This window comes from Dermacentor albipictus, chromosome 9 (assembly GCF_038994185.2).
Source record: "Dermacentor albipictus isolate Rhodes 1998 colony chromosome 9, USDA_Dalb.pri_finalv2, whole genome shotgun sequence".
NCBI lineage: Eukaryota > Metazoa > Arthropoda > Arachnida > Ixodida > Ixodidae > Dermacentor > Dermacentor albipictus.
The window spans coordinates 87584196-87600126 of record NC_091829.1 but is presented as its reverse complement, the minus strand read 5'-3'; the positions used below and the strand labels follow the sequence as shown (position 1 = coordinate 87600126).

General features: G+C 44.9%; 2 protein-coding genes across 2 annotated transcripts in view; one reads left to right on the top strand and one right to left on the bottom strand.

Moving 5' to 3' along the window:
* LOC135908938 (protein zyg-11 homolog B-like) overlaps positions 1 to 11775 on the top strand; it is a 68142-nt gene extending 56367 nt beyond the window's left edge. Inside the window, exon 18 of the mRNA XM_065440804.2 lies at positions 96 to 11775. Within this exon, the coding sequence (XP_065296876.1) occupies positions 96 to 316 (221 nt within the window). The 3' untranslated portion in view covers positions 317 to 11775. The remainder of the gene's footprint in view (positions 1 to 95) is intronic.
* Positions 11776 to 13827: 2052 nt separating this feature from the next.
* On the bottom strand, positions 13828 to 15508 carry LOC135908939 (uncharacterized). Its single transcript, XM_065440805.2, has one exon. It carries the CDS (start codon positions 15318 to 15320, stop codon positions 14976 to 14978), a length of 345 nt encoding a protein of 114 aa, XP_065296877.1. The 5' UTR covers positions 15321 to 15508; the 3' UTR covers positions 13828 to 14975.
* Positions 15509 to 15931: the final 423 nt, after the last annotated feature.

Genomic DNA, 15931 nt, shown 5'->3' with positions numbered 1-15931 from the left:
GTTCTGGTTGCAAGCGAGAACTTCTCTTCGTTTTTGCCTACCTAGAGTTTTGTCTGCTGCTGCGTGTTGATCGAGCGCCGCAATCCTTTTCACAGCCAAGCGCTACTGCAGCATGCTGCGGGAGGAAGGAGGCATCGACGTGCTCCAAGGCATGCTGGACAACCCAGACACCAACCCAGCTGTTGCTGTCATCTGTCAGAACATAGTGGCTGTTGTGCAGAGCCAAGAGAAGCTTGCGGCAGCCGCGGGCGTGGCGGCAGCGGCCGCCATGACCGCAACCGGAGCCACCACAACGCTACCAGACATCTTTCAATGACAGCGGCGCCCACTTTGGGAGTGTCGTCCTGCATCTAGGTCAATTCATTAATTTCTGCACTGTGGCGCCGCTGTGCGCCTGTTTTATCCAACCCGAGACTGTTGCAGTCTTTTGACCACTGACTGTCTTTTAGACTTTCTGGTGGCAGACACTCGGTCACTGCAGTTTCTCCAGTGTGTGTCGGTCTGGCGTCTCATAGCTTCTGTAGCTGTGGTCATGCATGTTGTGCAGCCTGGAGAATGCCAGTCTGGGGGCTGCCGGTTGCCCAATGGCTTGTGGCGGCCAGTGTGGTCAGTGCCAGTTTTGTGTTACCGTGTCCCTAAAGACCAAAAGTGCAGCAACCTCTGGGCCAGTCCTACTAGCTTTGAGTCTCTCAGTCCTTGCATACTTTCAATGTAGGTCAGTGCATTTGTTGGTCATTGACTTGGCACTCTCACAGTTGTTCTGTAGGCTGAGTTGGGCATCACATGATCAAATCGGTGAGTCCAGGTGCCATTAATTCTGTGCCCCACTACCGCCTTGATCATTAAAGTGGCAGCCGTCAGCCCCTTGACTTCAGGGTCGTGTGACCGCTGCTCCCTTTTGACTGCCAGTCTTTTACTGCTTGGCTTATGAGAGAGTTGCGCCATGACAGGCGCTTTCAAAAAGTGAAGTCTTGAAACTCACGCAGTTGTTTTCGGTTCTTGTTCTGTTGTTTCTCCGTGCGATAAGTAACAGTGTTGCGGTGTTCTCCCACTGAGTGGTCCCATGCCATTACTACATTCCCCATCAGTGAGTCATTAGTTCATCTTTCAGAGCACTTTGTGTGAAGTGGTTCAGTGTTGGAGAGTGGTGTGATCGCAGTTTGCTAGTGTAACCTCACAAAGTGTGCATTCGGGGTGTGCACATACCCCCAGAAACCAGCATGTGCATTGGCGTGTGCCTGACTGTGTGTTCGAAGCTTGTTCAGAGTTTGCTTAAAAGCGAGCGTGAGCAAAGACATTGTTTCGAGATGGCCTTTGCGGCTGAAGTAGAAGCTTGGTCGGGAAGTTGAAATGTGGCAATTCGAAGGGGAGAGAGAAAAAAGAAAAGAAAGAACAAGGCCACAGCATTTTTCGAATCCCATAATTAGCCGGAAGCCTCCGGAGCTGCCATATCTAGCATTCGCTTGCATCTTTTAGCCCGTGCAGGGAGGAACGCCACGCACCCGTTAGCCGGTGATGCGCGTGCAAACATTGTTGAACAAGACGGGACAGACACGTGGGAAAAGTGAATTTGGACCGACGTGACGCGAGTAGGAACGTCGGCAGCCGTACAGTATGTTGGGCGAGTTGGTGTGGGTCCATTCTTGTGCAATGGCACCACGGAAAACCATGACATGGAAAGGAAGACGCAGTGAATATAAGTGTCACTTTCAACTCTAGCTTTAATCAGAACCAGACAGTATACGTAACAACATGTGGTCACCCAACGGGATGTTGTGTTGGGATTGTGTGAAAAAGAATGCAAGTGATGGATGACTGAGCATTTTTTTCTTTTTTGACTTCGTGACTGTGCCAAGCCTTGGTGATCTCTCGTGCCGTCTGGTCACAGTGCTTAGTTAAAACTTGAGCCTCATAGAATGCTGGCAAACAGTCACACAAAGATAAAAGATAACTGCATCAGTGATTCGTCACTTGCTTTGTAAAGAAAATAATTTGCTTGTGAATAGCTAACATCGCCTTGCATAACCACATGTTGCTTATACCTTGCCCTTTTTTTTATTAAAGCTTGAGTTGAGAGTAGTGCTTACGTTCCCTTGTATTCCATTGAGTCCTGTGTTTTTCTACAGTGCCATTGCCCAAGAATAAACGTCACTGTATTTGTGAGCCCAAAGCATGCTCTAGAAATTCAAAGTTTTAGTCGTTCAGAGTTTTATAAAGTCAACTGGGAGCCCAGGTTGTGCGAGGATTTTAATTTGCAATGCAGCTTCATGGTAATTATACAACAATGTGCATTGCTGTGGAGTGGTGTCATGCTTAGATCAGATAGGTCGTCATGCTAGGTCGTTTTGATGGAGATCTGAATATCACTGTATGCAGGGTCACTTGTGTGGGTTTTAAGCCAGGATTTCAGATTTTTTTTTTTCTACTGAGAGTTTTATTTATTTATCTCAATACCCTAAAGATGCAGAAGGCATTACATGAAAGAAAAGGAAAAAGGGCAGGGCGAGGAGAGACAGAATATTATGTGATCAGAGGACACAAGAAGTTTATATATAAAGAACTGAAATTTGACCAAGTTTGTAAGAATCCGTACCTAAAGTGCAAAAAAACCAGGACACAAGAAGGAAGACTAGACAGGACAAGCACTCGTCCTGTCTGGTCTGCCTTCTTGTGTCTTAACTTATTGCGCTTTAAGTCTAGTATGAAGTTTGTAAAAGTCACACAGTGCAGGGATATCAACAATGAACAAGTTGTATCTGGTACTGTGTGCCATATCAACCTTACAATTGCATTTGGAAGTACTTGCGTGTGGGGTCAAAGTATCCCAAATCTAGTTTCTCGGGCGATTTTCTTTGCCAGATTTAAATTTGTGGGTTTGTTAGGAAAAAACTGAACATTTGTCTTTTGTCAAAGATTGCCTCTACGTCAGCAGGCTTTCTCACTGCACCTTCTTTGAGTTGCAAGGTGAACGACCTTGTATTTTGTGGTAGGCTGTAAAATATTTGGTACAATGAGAACTCCGTCATGCTGATATTGACACGATGATGAGGTGGGATGTGCAGGAGGCTAGAAACTTCTCAAACTACCTTTGTTCTCAACCAATAAATGCATAACATGCCGGAAGCTGAAAGTACACAAACGACATGTGATTTGAAGTAACATCAGCTCTCTACATTGTAGTTCTAACGTGAAATAGGGAATTCAGTAGAGTACGTCACTGTTCAAAAGCCACTTCACTAAGAAGCATGAGAAATGATTCCTATGATAAAGTTTTGCATTAAAATTGCTTGAGAATAACTTGGCACCTCCGTAGGAATGATGGGCACTAGATGGTTTTTGCTATGATTCAGCACAGCTCTGCTGAGAGTGCAACCTGCAGCCGTCTTTTATTGTTCTTTGTTTAGCTGTTTCGGGTGCTAGTCGCTCAACATTTCTTTAGAGCAGCAGAGTAGTTTACCTCGACAACTACCGTATAAACTCATGTAAGGGCCTCACCCTCAACTTGGCTGCCCAAAGTTTTGAAAAATTCCATTCGAGAAGCAATCGCATTCGGTGTCCCGATCGCATATGCACGTATCGGCGAATTTTCACTTCCTGCGTATTTCCACGTGCCGCTTCTAGATGGCGAGAGCTGCGCGCTGACCTCTGATCCAGTGGTACATCCAGGCATCCGGAGTGTGCAGTAGTCACCACCAGCCGGCACCATTTTGACCAAAAGGTTTGGTCCTGCGCAAAAACCGCACCTCGTCAAAATTGTGAAAAAAAAAAAAAAGTGAGGCCCTCACACGAGCCTATACGGTACTTCATTCTGGGACGTAAATTTGGTTGCATAAATAGGTCTCGACACTTCTGAATGTGTCAGTAGGTCTGGATGGCTTTTGGGCAGTGACAGTCACCATGGGTGAATATTTTATACCTTTTAAAAAGTTTTTACTCGTATTGTATTGAAAACAGTACCATGGTAGGAGCTGGGGGTAAAATGAGGCTAATTACTGCCATATATCAAATTTTAAATGTCAGTATTAGGTTGAAATGAGATGCCAGGAGTTTGTCAGAAGCCAGAAAGACAAAGGTTTTGCAAATCTATGTACAGTTGAACCTAGATATAACGAACCTACATGTTACAAAGTGAATCTAAAGTTTTTTTGCTCCGATATCGGCATGTAAAGAATACATAGTTATAACGAATACCAGATATAACGAACATATTGTGTTGGATGCGGTCACTTTATAACGAGGTTTGACTGTGCTGCCAATTATTACCATGCTGAATGAAGCGCTGTAACACGGCCACTTGCGTACACTAGCAGAGGATTTGCCACTGGTAATTTTGGTACGAAGCCGCATGATTTCTGCAGCTACTACTTGTCACAGATTTCTGTGATACTACTGGTGTAGCTTCCATAGCATTACCTGCAAGTGCGAAGCATGTGTAAAGTTCTGATCGAGTTAGGCCAGCACTTAAGTGTTTATAGTAATCGTCGAGGCTGGTGTATCAAGTTTATAGTAATCGTCGGGGCTGGTGTATCAAACTGAAAACCAATTTGCTATCGTATGCATCTGCACAGCTCGGCATGCAACATATAATGTTCATCTTGCAATGCACTGAATACAACTGATAGCCACGGAAGGACACATAAGGTATAAACTGTATTGTGTCCTTCTAAGTTGTCATTTGTACTTAGTGCATTACAAAATCAGTAGCCATGAACTAGCCTAATTTCCTGTGATCTAATGTTTGTAAGGAACTGTCAAGGGGGCACTATGCGTGCCCACAAAATCACTGAATGTCTTGAGCTGATACTTCGTTACGTTGTAGTGGCTTTTGTGGGTTCCTAGCTGGTGCATTTAACAAGGCAGACATAGTCTGTGGCTGAACGACTTCTGTTAGGTTCTGCAAAATCAGCTTCAGAACATCCAGGAAAAGTGTAATAGGGAGAGCGGAAGTGGCATTAGAAATTTGCAGTTTTTTATGAAAGAGTGTCTGAACAAACGTCTTTAGAAACGTTACTCGTACTAAGCTTGGCGAGCTCTTTTCAGAAGTGTAGTCCGTGCTTTCGAGCAGTGTAGGAAAAAAAAAAACTTTTTTTAGCAGACTTCCAAGCTTCAAGACTGAAATGATCTGGGATAGAATAAAATGGCTAACTATGTTTTAGTTAATCATAAACTGCAACGTCCACACTTGTGTGGATGTTCAAATGAGCGTTGTATTGAAAATGTGCCAACTTTTTGTTTTGAGTAGCTTGGTGCACAGCATGACGCATTCAGGCCCTTCTCTGTGGCATCACTGTTCAGAGACAACTGTTGTAAAAACAGTTACCATAATGTGTTTTACGGTAACTCAAAAATTCTGTTAACGGGATTGCAAAGAGAACAGTTTTGTTAACCAGGTTTGTTCGAGGGGCGGGGAAAGAAAGCAAGATGCGTCGCTGTGGTAGCCAGTGTCTGTTAGTTGTTGTAGGTGTCTCATCTCAATGTGATGCCTATATTCTGTTCGAATGGAACTCTGCTTTTAAGGTGGGCCATGCATTGCCCACTTTTGGGTAATTTTAGCTTTGAGCTCAGTGAACCTACGTCTCGGTTGCTTCATCGTTGAAAACTGCAGCTGCGTCGGAGGCACAGTTGTAACGATTGTGAGGCGTGTTTAAATTGTGCCCAGGCTTGTGTCTGAACCAATGTGGGATACGTAATTACTCAATCGGATGAAATCCTGTGGCAAACGTAGTGCAAAAGGATGGGTAGGTGGGCTAGTTGGTAACGCAATATTATAAAAACTTAGAGTGCTAAAAACACACAGGACGCAGAAGATGAAACACACACAACATGCACTGTGGTGTGTGTTTCTTTTTCTATGTCCTGTGTGTTTTTAGCGCTCAAAGTTTTTATAATAATACGTAGTGTAGCCTGGAGGCTGATAATGAGGTTTCATAATGTGGTTTCGTATTGGTGGTCTAATTTACTGGAGCAATGCACGAATCTAACTGCAGTCCGTGATGATGTAATGCAGACAGCTTGCTGGGCATCTTGTTGTTAGGTGAATGCAGTTTTTCATTGCTAGTGCAAGGTTCCTTTATGCATAGCCATCCTGGCATGTCCCGTCTACCATATCTGGAGACAATCACTCGGTCCTCGTACTTTTGAAATTGTGATTTTCACTGTTGGCGCTGGTAACTGATGTGCCTAATGACAGGTTAGGTTTCAGTGATTGCACAGTGTTAAGTTGGAATTTGCGGCCGTTCGGCACCTGGGACAATGGTTCTAATAGCCAATGTGATTGGCTGTTTGTTGAGTTAGTGCAGTTGGTGAGGTGGAGTATAAGGATTTGTTACTGAAAGTTTGTTGGAAGCTGGATGGCAGGTTCGTATTGGAATGGTGAATGGGATGCATACATGAATACATCAAAGTACACACGGCTGCGTTTTGTGGATTTGTCCCCCTAGGAGCAAACGCTCGCTGCCCGTTTGGCACACAATGTGTGACATTGATTTGTGAGAAAATTATGCAGAACAAATTTAATTGTGAACTAAACAGTGCATCTGTTCATGCAAAACGACCGACTAGTGTCCTGACACAAAATGTGGGCGCTTACCACATCGTCATGTCCGTTGTCGTTACAAGCTATAAAAGGGTTTTGACATACTTGAAGGCTTAAAAATTGTGGAACGCTGTTGCTGGCTCTCACAACAAATGAACGCAGTAGAGTAGTGGACAAAAAGTGCCCATCCCATGGGATATTGTTGAAGAAAGTATTGACTGATAGCTTTTTAAACATGTAACAACTTTCGCAGAAAAGCGGCAACACATCTTTTTGTTTGCCCCTGTATTTGCATTGCAACCTGGACCTGTCCACGCTTGCGAAAGAGGAGTAAGAATATAAGCGTCGCATGTCCAGTGGGCCCCTTTGGAATGTAGCGCATGCCTTTAACCACCACCGAAATTTGTTATGTAAATCTTGAGGGACAGCACTCCGTCATTTGCTTCCCTTGCAGCCACCACGCATTGAGCACAGGAAGTTTGACTGTTGTACGGACTGTTATGTTGTTTTCCTCTTGCAAAAAGAAAGCCATTCAAAGAGTCCCAATCTTTCTGTCACTAAAAAAAAAAGTGCCATTGCGTCTTTCTTTTTCCTGGACCTAAAGAAATACCTACCTAAAAAAATACACGGCAACAATGTCTGCAAGGCAGACACTGTTGCCATTGGTGCTGCTTAAGGTTGCTGCACCACTAAGGGTGCACCAGTGCACCTATGGTGCACCAGTGCACCCATGTTGCACCACTAAGGGTGCACCATGGGTGCACCAGTTGCTGCACCGCTAAGAAAGCAGGCTTTAGCCCCAATGGGCTCGCTGTTTTGCCACTGCTGCAGTCCGGGACAAGCACAGCACTTGTATCTTTGCATAACAGGAAGTTGTGTCGCAGAGCCAGCTGCATCTTCCTATGTCAACACAGTGTGGCTGAAACTCGATCGAGCATGCCTGCTTACTGATAGTTAAGCACAACTGTGCGTGCATAAATGACTGCCAAAGTGCCAGTGCAGGTATTGTAATGTTGAAGCATAAATTATGTTTTGCATGCATGCCATTGCTGGTCCCTTTTATGACAGAAACCACTCTGCCTGCGCTCGAACACCACTTCAACGTGGGGACACGTGCAGAGCTTCCCGTTCACGCAGTTTGGTACCGCGATTGAGAAACGCCAATAAGCACTTTTCGGCTGCATTTGGCTGGGCATTGAGATCGCACGCAGCAGGTTGCGAGCGAGTTCATGACCCATATGGTGCGAGCAGCACTCGGTTAAAACTTAATTTTACTCCACAAGTTGAGCCAAACTTTCTTAAGTCCCGACTCGACCACCAGTGTATGTGTACGAAGTATTGCATGTACTGTAAGTTTGACCTACATGAACAGGCCTGGCGTTGATTTGACGTTGCATCTGGCCTGGAGAGCACCGGGGGATGCACGCACGTTCTTGTTGCCATTTTCAGCTGTGATGCCCATCACAATACGACGTCACCTTATCACTTGCGCTGTAGGCTTCATTGTCACTGCTGTACCGCGGTTGGCGTCTGCAGGTGTGCTGGTTCAGAAAGCAGCTTTTGTTGGGAGGGATCCTGACACTGATGCCTAGCCCCCATAAGGACCAAAAAAAAAGAAAGGTGCAGGGAGCTAGTTTTCATAGTCTCTGGGGGCACTACAGCTGGCATTGCCTTTTCCAGAAAGGTCTACTGTGTGGAACAAGCCTCTGCAGCATGTGCTAGTAGTGGTTACTTTGCAAATTCGTATGAATATCACGAGTAATTTGTTTGTCCAGTGGTCATGCTGTGCATTGTGTGTCTGCTGCTTGTGTATGGATCGCTGGTTAAATGGCCTGCGGCCCTTTCTTTCCTTACACAGCCTTAAGTGGCTACTTGCTGGTTATATCGCTCTTGAAAACACGCTGTTAGTGAGATCAATTGTGGCCATTGTTCGTGGTGTCGTGTTTTGCTGGCGCACTGTACGTTAGGATGCTTCACCGAGCCAGCAGAATGGTACGGTTGCTGGTTTCACAGTGTCTCACCTGATGATGCGCGTCGCAGATAAATGTCTGAGTGCCATTCGTGGTGCAGATTGCCAGACAGAGTTGTGATAACGTGGAGTTGTGTTGTGGATTCCTTGGTTTACAGTGTGGCGGATTGGCAGTTTGTGCACGCAGCCTGTTGTGCTTGAATTGTGTTCTCTGAGCTTACCTCGTGTTGTAATTATGCTGAAAACCTGGTTCATGAAAAAGTGTTCAGCTTGCGTGCTTGCCAGTCGCCATTCACGGCAGGTCTTGTTCGACCGTCCTTTTGTTGTGTTAAGCATCAGAAAGGGGCTTGAAATGCCTGAATTTTGCTCTGGATTGACGCCACCATTTGGACTGGTCTTGTCTTTGCTGTCGTGCTATTTGACCCGTGACATTTGGGGCTCACAATCAACTGTATTTATTCACTCACTGTTTTCTAGCAATGCAGTCATGATTCTTTCAGAGTGTTGTGGTGTCGCCTCCGAATTTCCAGCTGCCGATTGTTGTCACTGGTTAGGTGAGCTCCACTCGACAGACAGGATTCTTGTTTGACTTATTTGCAATAGACGTAACCCTTTCAGCTGCCACTTGCCGAGGAGTACTTCAGTTTTTAGTCCTAGCGAGTGTGCGGCAACCATTGCCGGCTTGAGTGTGCTCGACATCCTGATGGGCCCCTAGCGTGAGCAGCGTATGTAAGGGGCACGGGCGTTTGAAGCCCGATTTAATTAATTTACTTGTCATCTAATTGTTGCAACCCAAGTGAAAATATAACCAATCTTTAAATGCATGTGGTAGTGTTGGAAAGATGTGATGAGAAAGAAGAGACACACAAACTCTTGTGTCTGACCCTCTCTTTCCACATTTTTTTTTAGCACTCTTACCCGTCTTTAAAATTGAATCTCAACCAATTAGCCCAATTTGCTGCATTGAAAATAACTGGCCACTTTAGCTGGATTATTGGCCATTTATCAGCCAACAGCTGTTGGTCCGTGCTTCTTTCCAATCGTTTGGATGGTTACAAAGTTCAGATAGACTATGGTTTGGCTTGTTTCAAAGTTCAGATAGGACTTTTGAGTGGCAGTTAAGCATTCTCTTCCACTGAACAGGCTTGATATACCTTGAAAAGTGTTGTGCAGTAACTGTGTAAGCTTAGAAACTTTCTCAACTTGCTGTGGTCTGTCTGGCTGTAGTTGCAGACTTTGCAATTAGGTTGAAGTTATGCTGATGACCCATTACCGTGCCACAGGAAGTACAGAAGCTTTACCAAGGCATGTACGCCTGCGGCTCGCTGGTGAAAATTTGTCATTCTGCACCGTATGCGGTGATTTAATTAACAGGAAAATGTAATCGACAGCACTGTATGCAGCAGAGGTCTGAACTATGGTGTCAGGTCACTGTCAAGATCTGAACTCGCTCCCACTTTCATGGGAACCGCTTGTAGTTTTGTCATAGCTGAATGTTCGGATCTGTCGTTTTTAATTGTTTTAAAGTTTACAAGGGGCACTTTCACACGTTCGTTCGTGTGTAGCTAAAACGAGAATTCCCTTAAGTATGAGAGGAAATTTCCCTCAAGCAATTTCTTCGCCTTGGTACACTACATAGGACACGTCTAAACATTAACCCCCTTTCGTCATTTTTTTTTTTTTTTGCAGCGTGGTACAGGTTTATGAAGAAATCGCGAACCTAGCGTAATACTCAGCAACACAGCCCTACATAATAGCAGTTTAAGAGGAAACTGAAATTCACTCCAACAGGAGGAAAGGTGGTGCACGCATGGATGTTGATATGTTACACTTAGCTTTTATTTCTACATATCATATTTTTTAAGTTCTGGAAGGTGCCCAAGTTTTTTCACACCTCGTTTAATTGAAGCACTGCACAATTTGGACGTATCTTGAATTTCCTGCCGAAGTCTACTCAGTCGAAAAACAACTGTATTGAAGTTGGCAGTAGTCATGTTTGTGGTCACTAAAAAGTAGTGTCACATAGGGCGTTAGGTTTTGATAAACTGAAAACTCTGTTCGAGTGGACGGTTTACTATTTTAATGTCCGGGACATTCTGAAGAGTTCTGCAATATGCTCCTCAGCTAAACCAGATTTCTGTCATTCTAAGAGCTAAGCAAAGTTGGAGTTGATGATGTATGTATCCTCCAAGCGTTCCAGCTACCTGCAGCCTGTTAGTAGTGCTACTCGCATGCTGAAAATCTTGCCCCAGTGTTTCAGTGACAGTGCAATATTTGTGCAGTCATGCCGTTGCAGAAGCAGGAAGAAAGCTGGTGAAGTCAGAGTAGTGAGCAAAGAGTGTTGAAATTCTCCACTACTTGAGTATGCGCAGAGAGCACGCAGAAAAGATCACAGGTTAGCCCAAACACCTCTTGTATGTGCTCAAAAAAAGAAAAAAAAAAGGTCACCGATCCCTCCTGGTATGTTTCAAGTTGTTGCTGTATGACTAACACAATGATATCGCAGTTTAGTTAGCACGCACTGCAGAGCTCGTTGACACCACAGTTGCATGTGGCCAACAGCCAGACGGGCTGTATTTCGTAAGTGTCCGCCTAGTGGACGTGTCCATTTTGTCTGCCGCTGAAGTGCTTATTGGCTGGAGTGCCTGTCTCTGTCTGATGCATACCTCAGCCCAGCCAATCAGAACTTCAGCCGCAGATGAAGCCGACGTGTCCACTAGGCGGACACTTACAGAATACCCCACCAGACGTGTGCCGCTTGGGTTGCGACGGACATCACTTGTTGTCATGTTTTTGGGATGCGACTGCCTTGGTTAAGTGCTCACGCATGGGTTGCCGACAGCCAGGTTTCTCCCATTGCCACAGCGTCCGTGGCAGCCACTGAAATGACAAAACCTTGACTGCGAGTGAAAAAAAAAAATATATATATATGTATTTTCTCGTTTGTGTGGCCGTGTTGCAACATTGCACTGGCCGGCATGGCCAGGAGGTGAGGTGAATGTGCCAGAGTAGCGGGCATGGAGACGCTGGTGTTCTTTTCTTCTGTCTCACCCTCGATGAGTTTGTTATATCGAATGACTGCGATTGGTGAAGTTGTGCTGTTGTGAAAAACCATTGTGATAACCCTCAGTCGATTGTTGGCGACTGTTTGTTTCTTTTTCCTTTGTTGTTTCTTTTGCTTTGTGACATAGCAGGTGATGCAGAGTCTGTTGCTGTTGTTTGAAGAGACTTCTATATATATATAATATAAATCTATATGTATACATATTTACATGTGTCTGTGTTGAACTGCGCTTCCTTTTGCTCTATGGCACACTGCAGCTAAGGTACGTATGTTGGAGATATAGTTAGCAGCATGCCATGCTTCAGTAGCTGCAGAGAATCGCCTTTCTGTAACTGGGGTTGCTGAGCTCGAACTCCCGTCCAAGCTAGCACATTCTTCAAGCTTAAAGGAATGATTTCTGAATCTGGCCAAGCAATAAAAGAAAACAAAGCTTCGTGATGTGGACAGTCAGTAAGGCTATATGCTTGTCCAGGTGCTACTGTTTTAGGGTGGTTCACTGAAGTACCTTGCCCTAACAGAACCTTGTATCCCTCACCTAGTATTTTTTCCACTACCTCCCTTTTGAACATTGTCATTTATTCAATGAAGCAAAAATGTTTTGGGCACGAGAGCAAGCGCTTAACTGTGGCCACTGACCCCCAGAAGCATGACCTCCATGTAATAATTGCATCGCGTTTTGCAGCACGGTAATATGACCTAATGGTACTCCGAATTTCGTAATGCATGACATACATTTGAATGCCCCTACAATGAACACCACTAGAACAGAATTACTTGTCTAATGAAGGATTTCGTATGTCCCAGCCAAATTGCTATTTTCCATATGGAAAGTAGGAAAGACACAAGCCCTTCCATATGGAAATATGAAAGGGCTTGTTCTATGTGTATCAACGTGAATGCCTCTGCAATGAAGGCAACTACAATGAATTTGTCTGTACAATGAAGGATTTTAGGTGCCCCTAACGGCTGATTTGCTGCTTTACAGCGATTGCTGGTTGTGACTGGCATGATCACTGTTCTGGGCATTATGTGTTATGCACAGTTTTAGCCGGAAAAAAAAAAAAAGCAACACTATAGTAAAAATCTTAAAGTGTTCGCACTCAGTGGCACAGCTATGCATACCAAGCTGTAACAACTGCCAGTGGAAACAAACACCGGCAAACTCGGTGAAGAACAAGCACAAGCATGTCAGCAAAACATGCTCCTGCAAAGTCGTGTTTGGACCTGTCCGATTGGGAGTTGGTGACGTGAAGTAGGCTTCATCTAGTACTTGCCACCGCTTCCCTTCTTGATTGGCTGCAGTCACATATACTGTCAGCTGAAGTGTGCAATAGATTGAAATTTAAAACATTAGCGACTCATTTCACCAAGCATCCCTTGAATTCACGACAAGTATTTTTATTTACTGGACGTGCTTTGTTGGCACTATTATGAGCAGTGCGGTCCACCATTTTTACGAGTAATCTGTATAAAGAAGGATTTTGGAAGGCCCAAGTGCTTCAATATAAATGGGTTTGACTGTGTGACAACAATGTGTACATTTTCTGATTCAAAAAGAATGGCGTCCGAATTGCAGAAGACAGAAGAATATTCGAGCCATTAAAAATAATTTGTAAAGTTTGCAGTAAAATATGAAGCGCATTTCTCACAATTTGATCGAGTAAGTTTATTAAAATTTGGTGACGGCATTTAATTGGCAGCCCCAATATCTAGGGCAGAACCTTTAGAACGCTTTCTTTTATGTGAATTTTTGCTTTGTATATATAGTCTTACAGAAGACTATGTTCATCCTCTTTCTCGACGAGTTCTTTGGGACTGCTATTGTCATTAGCTTAGCTTGCGGAGCAAGGAAAGGCAACAGGCTGTGTTTATCACAACACTGATGGCATTTTCATTTTCTCATATGATCACAATGGTTCTTAAAAGCAGTATAGCCTGAAGAAAAAAAAAAAAAACTTTGCCAACAAATTTGTTCGCTCATGAGGAAACAGATACATCTCCCCTCACCACAGTATAGCCTGAAAAAAAAAAAAGAAAAAACTTCACTAACAAATTTGTTCGCTCGTGAGGAAACGGATATATCTGCCCTCACCACAATACAACCCCCATAAAAGCATGCTGTATCATATATGATACAGCAACTGATGCCTTCGTCATAGAACCGAACATCTTCCTCGTTCAAATCAAATCATTGCAGTAGGCCGATAAACAGCATACAGACTGTGGTATTTTCCTGCATGCCAACTTCATGTGTACAAATTGTGAAAATAAGCTGTTTATTTTTGAAGTTTTGCATGTTGTGCAGTGAGCTGCCGCTATACATTCTTCAAGAACAAGTGGCTTCAAAATTATTTTCCGAGTTGAGGTACCTAGGGCTATCATTCCTAAGCATGACACATTCCGAATGAATACAAGGTTTTCATTTGTTTTGATTTTATAAAATTTGAAGGGCTTGTTCTATGTGTATCATATGATACACCAAGTGGTTAATGCCAATGCGGATCATGGTATCCGAATACAGGATTACCACTTACCTACAGTGAATGAATATAAATATATGGGAGTGTGAAAAAATGAGGGAACAATGGCCAACCAACACCACACTTGAGAGGAATGCATAGCAAGAAACTGATGACACAGTTGAACTGAGAGGCAAATAAGCTTGAAACGAAGCTGGGGTAGAATAGTCGTCAAACAGAAACAGTGCAAGTGTTTACATCCGACAGAATGTTGAAACCGTAAAATCCAAAGTAAGGGAAAGTTGACTAGCCAACATCCAACACTGCATTTTGCATAGAAGTTCACAGGAAAAAGAAAGAAAGAAAGAAACGAAACAGTTAGTGGCACAGTTAAACTGTGAAGCAAACAGACTCGTCAGGCCAACAAAGAAGCTTGGTCAAATAGACTTGAAGCTCTAGTCAGAGTGACATCGTCACACGGACTTGACTCCTTACGAGATATAGTTTCGCTATGCCCTGGTGGCTGTCGTGGTGTTCGGGTTGCCTTTACGGCTTTATTTTAAAGACGCCATCTTCAGGGGCTTCTGTTGCAGGTCGCACAGCACCAACATCGCTGTTCGCAAAGAAGGTCTGTAGTGGCTCGTCTATGCCCAACGTGCCAAGGGTTTCGAAGAACATCACGCACTGACGCAGCCTCCCATGGAAATGGCCTGATGCGAGTTCCAAGTCGCCGCATGAACTCTGCGCTTAGCAGGCACGTGGCGTTTCGTGCCGCAGTAGTTTAACCATGACTTTCTTCAGTCTATCACAGAAACGTAAAAACAAAACAGCAGCAAAGCGTGAACAAACGCGGTTCGGGAAGTCGGCAAGACGGCCTCCGGCCGAGCACTGCTGCACTTGACGGAAGATCCACGACAAACTTTGAACGCTGTCATTCACTTGTGGCCATCAGCGTCGTCGCAGGCTGTTGGGCGCGTTTCGCTGCCTCGTGATGCGCTCCAGCTCGGCCAACTTGATCTTGGCGTAGTGGACGTACATCATCTTTACGCCATTCGCGATGGACGCCTTCATGCGGATGTGGTAGCGAAAAGCGCAGCTGTGACTGTTTCCCTCGGCACGCTTGTAGAGGCGCTTCAGGTCGCGGATGTTGCGGTCGAGGAACACAATCTGCCGATAAGCGTTGTACAGCTTCCGCTGGATGGCCGCAGCACGAGCTCCCGGCGTTTCACTTTCGCTGGGCGACGGGACCGCAGCGGCGACACCACCGTTCCCGCTGCTGCTGGACGCTGCCATGTTGCCTCGTGCAGGTGTAATGAACAAGTGTTGTCGCCTGCAGTCGCGGTGGTAGACTGCAAAGCTGCTGTCTAACTTGAGGTGGGACAGCAGTTACTTCGTTCACGCGGTTCTCGCTGTTCGCGTTCCTCCCTGCACGATTGAACACGAAACACGAACGCGCCTAGACATCGTTCGCCACCTGGCGTCCAGTTTCTGATGCAAAGGTAAATGACGAAGTTGAGTATTGTTAAAGGGACTGTCCGGTCATTTTATAAAGAGAACAAATGGTCTTAGGAGAAAGCACGTGTTTTATTTAACTCTTAAGCAGCTTGCAGGAATAAGGCAAGCGCGTAATTCATCCTGAAGTATGTATCAAATTCAACACATTTTTGAAAATCCCGCGTCAGCGGCAGAACGCGCTGGCCACAGTGAGCGTGACATCACATGGGACCTCGTTGGGTGGTCGTGCCGTGCTGTGTTGTACTCGCACGTGTGCAATCGTTTTCTTCCGGATTTAGCGCTGCAAGTTGGTTTAGTTCGCAACGCTGCATAATGGGGAGGATCTGTTGTGCTGTGGGTTGTGTTAGAAAGACGCCCCACGTGACTCTTCACAAGTTTCCCGGCGACAA